The sequence below is a fragment of the Petaurus breviceps genome, unplaced genomic scaffold (genome assembly GCF_028583685.1).
Source record: "Petaurus breviceps papuanus isolate PSGF00001 unplaced genomic scaffold, PetGlider_PUasm1.0 180, whole genome shotgun sequence".
Taxonomy (NCBI): Eukaryota; Metazoa; Chordata; class Mammalia; order Diprotodontia; family Petauridae; genus Petaurus; species Petaurus breviceps.
The window spans coordinates 4,464,425-4,472,622 of NW_027185782.1; the positions used below are offsets into that span (position 1 = coordinate 4,464,425).

At 47.6% G+C, this 8,198-nt stretch overlaps 1 protein-coding gene across 5 annotated transcripts in view; it reads right to left on the minus strand.

Annotated features, from left to right (window-relative positions):
- The window catches only part of NFIC (nuclear factor I C), a 133,723-nt gene that overhangs the window by 18,958 nt on the left and 106,567 nt on the right, over nt 1–8,198 (minus strand). For 4 of the 5 annotated variants that reach the window (XM_069086901.1, XM_069086899.1, XM_069086898.1 and 1 more), the window contains one exon: nt 7,295–7,380. The exons of the other annotated variant lie outside the window; for it this stretch is intronic. In XM_069086901.1, the coding sequence (XP_068943002.1) occupies nt 7,330–7,380 (51 nt within the window). In that variant the 3' untranslated portion in view covers nt 7,295–7,329. The remainder of the gene's footprint in view (nt 1–7,294; nt 7,381–8,198) is intronic. 5 annotated transcript variants of the gene reach the window in all.

Genomic DNA, 8,198 nt, shown 5'->3' on the forward strand with positions numbered 1-8,198 from the left:
CACTATCTTTAGTACCTAATTATTATTCTGTTTCCTTTTATTTTATAATTGTTTCCTCAGTGTGAGTTTTGACTGTGAACCCTGAGGACTGGGACAGTGTCTCCTTCCTGGGTCTACTTCCCCAGGGCTGAGTGCTCAGTCAATATTTGTTGACTCGAACCTTGCATAGCAAGTTGTTTTTCTACCTTGACCATATGAGTGTAATCAATTAAGGGGAAGGGGTGGCTCCCCCAGCTAGTGGTCCGGAAGGACCTGAGGGCCTGCCCATCATCCAAGGTACCCTCCTCCCATAACACTGGCTAAGATGGTCCTTAGGACATAAGATGCCAGAGGCAGAAGAGACTATAGGACAAAGAATGTCAGGACTAGAAGGGGCCTTAAAACATAAAATGGTATAAAGAGGAGAAATTATTATTATAATCTAAGGCTCCAATCATTGGGTGATATTGACTATAAAGAAATCATTCCATCCCTGTAACTTCTTTCATTTCCACTTCCATTACAGACTATATTTTGTCTCCATTGGGGACCTCTTTGAAGACCATTATTTGGTTTTTATGACTATCGGCAATCCCTAAAATCCTCCTGGGAAGGAAAGGTTTGAAAAATAACACAAGCATTCTAATGACAGAAAAACAAAGCTGAGATTTCACAATCTGTATGGAATTTAGCCAGCAGGGCTCCTATCCTTGGGCAGTACAGCTCCAATCTTTAGACCTCTGCACAGGATATGTGCCTGGTCCATCTCTCAGAATCCTTCATTTGCTTCAAGTCTTAGTTCAGGTGCCACCTCCTCCAAGAAGCCTTTCCAAATCCCCTCAAGTTGTTGATTCTCTTTCCTCAGATGACTTTCTATTTATTTATCTAAGTAGATGTTACGTTGTCCCTTTTCCCTTCCCCAGGAGAGTATAATGCAAGTTCCTTAAGCTTAAAGACCATTTTCAATTTTGTCTTTGTATTTTCTGATACAGCATCTTGAACACTGTAGGTACCTAATCTATGTTCATTTAGCTGAACTGAAAGTTAAAGCTTCAGAATAGGCAACATCAGACTTGGGATGAACTTAAGAACATAGAACATCACACATCAGAAGACCTTAAAACATGGAACACTGAATGCCAGAGCTGGAAGGAGCCCAAGTGATCCTTTAATCCAAACCCCTTGATTTTACATTTGGAAAAACTGAAGACAAGACATGAAAAGTGATTTGCCAAAGATAAACAATGAGCAAGAGAACCAAGCCTAGAAACAGTTCTGAACCCAGGGCTTCATTAATTGCCTTGTGGTGACTTTGTTTTCCTTTGAAGATGGCCCATGAAATTCATTAGAATCTAGTTTTATTTGGATATATATTTGGTGGTGGAGATGGCAGGAATGGATAGGACAGTTTAATTTGCTCTGACACCCCATATACCATAGGAATGGCTCTGGGTCTTTACATCCTGCTATGTTCTATACACAGCCCGAAACTGCACTGTCTACCCTAGGGAAGCCTGGGCCCCTGAACCCTCAAGGATTTAGTGGGCCACAACCTGAATCTTCAAGGATTCATTGTGGGACCATAACCTTAGCCACACCCTGGGGAAGAGTAGAGACCCCAAAATCTGTAAGGGTTTGTAGGTCTAAGAACACTTATGTTAGCTTACACAGTTATTATGACCAGTGGAAAACCTAAAGAAAAATTAGTCAAATGACTGGGTTGACCAAGAAAGTTTCATCTGGACTGGGCAAGAACTTCAGGCACTCAGCTTCCTGCCTTTTACAGCCAGAGGCTGGAAATGTCTTAATTGTTTTAGAAATCAAAACTAATAGACAGGGGAAAGGAGGACAGCTCTTGCCCAGTCCAGATGAAACTTTTTTTAAAAGCCTTCACAACCTGCCTCCAGACTACCTTTCCAGGTTTATTCCATGTTACTCTCCTTCATGCACTCCACAGTTGGGTCAAACTGGCTGCCCTGTTCTCCCTCCCACATGAGACACGCCATTTCTCATCACCGCGTGTTTGGATGCTCTTCTTCCTCACCTAGGCTTTGTAACATCCTTTGTAACATGCCTTTCAAAGATCTCCTGTATGAGGCCTTTTCCTAATCCCTCCAGGATCTCTCCTAATTACCTTCTGTTTATATCGTATATATTTATGTGTACATATTGTTTCCCACAGTAGACTATAAGCTCCTTAAGGACAGGGACTGCTAATTTTTGTCTTTGTGTACCTAATATCTAACACAAGGCCTGGCACACAGTAGGCACTTAATAAGTGTTTACTGAGTAATTGAAGTGCCCACCCATCCCCTACTACCAGGTCCTGAGGCAGCTCATTTCACAATAAGATAGGGCATTCAACATTCATTAGGTAACTGCTAGGTACCAAGAACTGTGCTAAGTGCTGAGGATACAAACAGAAAGGAAGTCCCTGCCCTCAAGGGGCTCAGGATCTACTGGAAGAAGGCCAGAAGGGAGGAGGCTGAAGGGGAGAGGTGTTGGAGCTCTATGGATTAGAATGCTTTCCTTTTTTCAAGCCTGAGCACATGCTACTGGAAAAACAGCAAGGGACATGCTGTTCAAATTCTGAGTTCAGGTTCAACCTTGGAGACCCTGGGCAAATCACCTACCCTCTCTGTGCCTCAGGGTCCCCATCTGTAAAGTGGGAATGATAATAGTAGCTATCTCCCAAGGCTGTTGTGAGAATAAAATGAAATATTTGTAAGGTACTTTGCAAATCAAAGTACTATATTGACACAGCTGAAGAGAGACCTTATTTTGACCTTGAAGTTCCCTAGAACTTCGGCTTTTAGACACCTTTTCTCTCCTGCCTGCTATGTTCTATTCCCCCCCCCCCAGCCCCTTTGTTGGGGCATTAGAACTGAAGCCTTTCTTAGCCCTGGACAGTGGCACCCCCTGGGGATGTGTGAAAGAAAGAGGAAGGGCCAATCTTCAAGGCCCAGAGAGAGGGAGATTCACAAACACAGGTTTAGGGTCAACCCTGAGGGTCATTTCTGTCCCTTATGACCCTCTACAGGATGGGGATGGTTTTACCCCAAATCAGGCTGTCAGCTCAGCACAGGTGGTCATGAGTACTGGGTGAAATGGGACAACTTACAAGTTATAGAATCACACTGGGAGGGCCTTTGGAGAGCAAGTGCAATCCCCTCAATTTCAAGATGAGGAAAGCTGGGGACCCCAAATTTGAGCAAGGCCATACAGCAGCTGGAGGAAGGGGAAGGGGAGAGGACATGAGAATCCTGACCTTAGGGGTCTCAGTCAATGCTACTGACTATTACAGGATATTTTCTGTGGCTCAGGGGATGTATGTCCCCTCTCCTCCCTTTGCTTCTCCCTCCACCAGTCCTGGAAGCCCATGGGAACATTCTTTTTTCTCTCACCTCTTTGAGAAGCAACATGGCAGGTGGATAGAGAACTGGCTGTGATGCTAGAAAATCTGGGCTCTGACACATACACACTGTGTGATCCTGGGTCAGTCACTCTCAGCACTCTAGGTATTGGTAAGAGGGAATTTTCTCACCCAATGAAATCACTGGTTCATTCCCTGTCCTTATCCCTGAGTCTCACAGTTAGTTGCCCTTCTTGCTAGCCTAGACCACTGAGGCAGCACAATCACCCCCCTTCCCAGAGGGCTTCCAGCTCTATCCTCCCCAAAGGGGTCTGTTATTTGGGGAGTGGAGTGGGGGAGGGGTCAGTTTTTTGGAACAAAGCAATTGAGTCATTATAGCCAATCGAGGGAGGGGTTTTGATTGCTCACTTGACTCAATGGCAGGAAGAAGGCCCAATCTCTGCTGGGGAACAGGCCAAGTTGGTGCATTCTGTGACTTCTGGGGAGAGAGGCAGAGTGTGAGTGGCATCTGTGGTGTAGGAAGGAGTTTGACTGAGAAAAGAAAGGTCATAGCGCTTCCTAGGGGTGCATAAGGCTATGGGCCCTTCATAAACACAAGTGCAGAAAGCTACAGCAAAGTCCTTGTGGCAGGAAAGGAAGCCAGCATCATACTTCTCTAAGGCAAGCCCTGATCCCTCTGGAGACCCAGGCAGTCAGGTGTAGACAGCTACTGCCTCTGAAGCTGATAACCTGGCTCTCACCCCTTGGCATTGCCCCCATCTCCTTGATTCTGATTTCCCCATTAGAATTATTGCCAGATGGGCTGTGTCTGGTTTCTGGCTCACTGGGCTTTGGGAACCCCAATGGGCTGGCCCAAAGCTATTGTTAATGGAGTCCCATTGAGGATTTTAGGGGAGGGCCTAAACCATAAGATATAAAAGCCCTTTAGCCCAGATGTTGGGAACTGGTAGGGGCAGCTGGTCATTTCATGTCCCTGATGAACCAAGAAATGTACAACTGGGGTCCCACTAGCTGCCAGCTGGCCCTTTACCCCTATGGCATTTATGAAAGCAGAGATCTGCTAACGTATGTAAAAGGGAAGCTGAGTTCAGTTTTAGAATCTGGGCTTCTCCCTTTGGGGACCTGGAGTTTTGGAGATAGGCTCAGTGTCTCGAATCCAAAAACATCCCTTCAGGACAGGGGTGTAAACCTGCAGCCTCAAGGCCACATGTGGCCCTCTAGATCCTCAAGTGCAGCCCTTTGACTGAATCCAAACTTCACAGAACAAATCCCCTTAATAAAAGGATTTGTTCTGTGTCAAAAGGCCATACCCAAGGACCTAGAAGGTCCCCACCCCTGCTCCAGGAGCTCCTAACCATTTGTATATATATAAACCCCTATACAAATATCCTGATGCCTTAACCCTCTCCACCACCCCCTATTCAAATCCACCAGGGTGTGGATAAACAAATAATCTCAATTCACTTATTAATAAACTTACCATACCCTTTTGCCCAACAGATTCAAGTTTCCAGCCTATCTGCATAGACTGTTTGAGTCTTAGAACATAGAGTGCCAGAGCTAAGAGAGTCCTTTGAACACAGAATATCAGAGTTAGGAGGACCTTTAGAGGACAGAATGTCAGCCCTTGGAAGGACATTAGAACAGAAAATGTTGAAGCTGGAAATGACCTTAGAATATATACTGCCAGCCCTGGAAGTGACCTGAGAACCCAGAATGTCAGAGCTGAGAGAGACTTCAGAGCAGAGAATCTCAGTACTGGAAACGGAGTGACCTTTGATTTGAGAATGCCTTTAGAACATAGAGCCTAATAAAAACCCAAATTTCTGTAGTTTTTTAAGAGCAGAAAGCTCCTCCCCTGCCAACAACCCCACAGGATAGGCAGTATAAGCACTACTGTCCCCATTTTCTGGACAAGGAAGTTGAGGCTCAGGGAAGTAAATCTACCCACATTCTCACAGCAATAAGTGCTGGGATCAGGACTCAGAAGCAACACTCTTCCTATTACATTGTGCTAGGGCTGGAACATAGCAAGATAGATTAGGATTTATCACACAGAACATCAAAGCTGGAAGGCACCTTCCATACCAGCTGCTCCAACCTCCTCATTTTACAGATGAGGACACTAGAGTGTAGTGAAAATGAATTACCCAAGGTCACACAGAGCCCGAGGCAGAGCTTTTAGCAGAAATTGCCTCTCTTGTCTCTGACTCAGTGCTCTGTCCACTACCCCATCCTGCCCTCTCCACTCAAGAAAAGGTCTTTGCTCCCCACCCTCCATCCCACACCCCCCTCCTCCACTCCAGGCAAACACTCTAGCCTTTCTTATGCACCAGCTGCACCCTTTTCTTCCCTTGTTCCTAGGATTTGAAGGTTTATAAGTAATCTGCCATTCCCTTTGAAGGGGGAGACTGAGGCATGGTGTTCCTGAGCTACCCAAAAAACCCTAAACCTCAAAACAAACCAGACATTTTCATTCCTGGATGCCTCGGTTTGGTTTTTTTTTTTCCAGAGGGCAGTTGGGGTAAGGTGACCTGCCCAAGGTCACATGGCTAGTAATTGTTAAGTATCTGAGGCTGGATTTGAACTCAGGTCCTCCTGACTCCAGGGCCAGTACTCTATTCACTGCACCACCTAGCCGCCCTGCTGCCTGAGTTTTGAACAACCATTTTGTAATGTGGTATTTTCCCTCCTGTTCTTCAGGGGTTCCCCTTCCTGGTTATTGGTGGAGTGGAAGGCACAATGGGTCTGCAGTCCGAGGATAGGGTTCAAATTCTGACTGGATACTTTTTAAGTTGTATAATCTTGGACAAGTCACTTTCCTTTGCTGTGAACAAATTTCTTATCTATTAAATCAGGAGGCTAGACTGAATGAGCTTTCACTGGCCTTCTGGCTCTAAATTCCACAATCTTATGATCTGTCCTGTGGTCCCACATGCCCTACACAGGTTTCCCCAATTTAGTTTTAGGTCTTTAGTTTGCCATTTGGGCAAGGGTTGGGACATGGGGCTGAGAGCTGCCCCTGGCTGCCGCCTTGGGCTGGTGTGGTTTGAGGGACACCCATAGTTTGGCTGAATGTGGCTGGGCTGGCTCAGGATCCTTCCCCTGGGTAATAATACTGATGATAGCTAATATTGCTGTTGTGCATGAAGGCTCATGAAGAACTTTCCTCACAATAACCCTGTGAAGTAGGTATCGAGAGTGGTCCTTTTTCCATTTCACTGGTGAGGGAACTGAGGCTCAGAAGTGATTCCCCATGTCCATACAGCTTGGAAGGGTTGGGACCAGGATTCAAATCCAGGTCTTCTGACTCCAGTCCAGTGTTTTTCCTATCCCATCCTGTTGCCTCTAGGTACTAGATAGACAGGGGCTCTCCAAACTGGGAAGTGGTGTCCCCTGCCTGCAGACTCTTCCCTTCCTAACACACCAGCATATTCTCCTCTCAAATGCAGTCGATTGCCCCCCAAGTCTGGATGGAGGTGGGCAGGAGCTGGGTATTCCAGGCCCTGCCAGGGTGACACTCACCCCAGACCTGACCCTATGGGAAGTAATGAGTGATATTTATGCCGATAATGATGAAAATAAAAGCCTACATTCCTATAGGCCTTTAAGGCTTCCTAAAGCTGTGTGCTAGCTTGCAGTGGAAACCATTTCACCCTTTTTGACAGAGGAGGAAACTGAGACTCTATGCCTTGTCTTTGCATCTCACCCCACAGCTAGTGAGTGGCAGACTCCAATCTGAGCCTTCCTGGCAATTAGGCTAGCCCAGGGTCTACATCTGGCCAACCGTTCCCCCAACCTCCAGAGAGACCTGGACTGGACAGTGGGCGGCTGAGGAGCCCCACCAAGGAGACAAAAGAGGGCTGGCACGCACTTTCCACCCCAGACCGGGTTCTCCGCTCCCCTGTTCCCGGGTCCCTCCCAGGCCCTCTCAACTCTTACCTGTGCCTGATAAATCCCCCCTGGATCCCTTGGTCCTAATCCCACAAAGGGACGGTTTGCAGGGGGCGTGCTGGGCGCAGAGTAGGCTGCGGGAAGGAGAGAGACCAAGAGCCCATTAGGGGGGGGGGGGGGAGGAGGCCGGGAGCCCCTCCCAAGGCCATTCAAGCCCAGCTCTCTCTTTCCTGCTTCAGGGAGTCAGCTGGGCACTCCCAGCAGAGCCTGGGGGCTCAGCCTCCCCAGGCTCAGTCTAAATCTAGACCCTTTTATCTGGTGGCACAGTGAGATTCCAGGCTTTGGCACAGGACTTGGCCAAAGGGATACCGCCCCCACACCCCAAAAAAGCCCTCAACGTGTTCCCAGCAGGTGGGGGGGGGGGGGGGGGCCCCCCGCCCCCAGCGCCACCATGTGGAGCATGCTGGTGTAGCAGCCATCCCCTCCACACACACACCCCCCCCCATGCATCCAGGGGACCTCCCGGGTCCGTGAATGAGAAGAGGGAGGCAGAAGATAAAAATTTCATAATTCATAACTCCTCGTGAATTATTCAGTTGCTTCCCTTGCCCACCCATCTCCCTTACCCCTCCCCTTCTGATGCCTGGACCTGCATCCCTCTCCGGGCTCTATGAATAATTGAGTACATTTTATTTATTAATTTTCCTCTATGCAAGTGCATAGGGATGAGTGTGTGTTTGCATCCACACATATATTTTAATATAGGCGATTAAATTTCATCGGTGAGTAAATAATTCACTCCTGGACGCTGCCTGGGGAGGCCGGCCTCAGACAGGCTGGGCCCAGAGGTTGGTGGGACAGATTGTGGGGGTCAAGGTATTGGAAGAGGATGTCTGGGAGCCGGTGGGGGGGGTGGGGAGCTTTTGTTAAGTCTGAGCAGAGCCAGCATGGG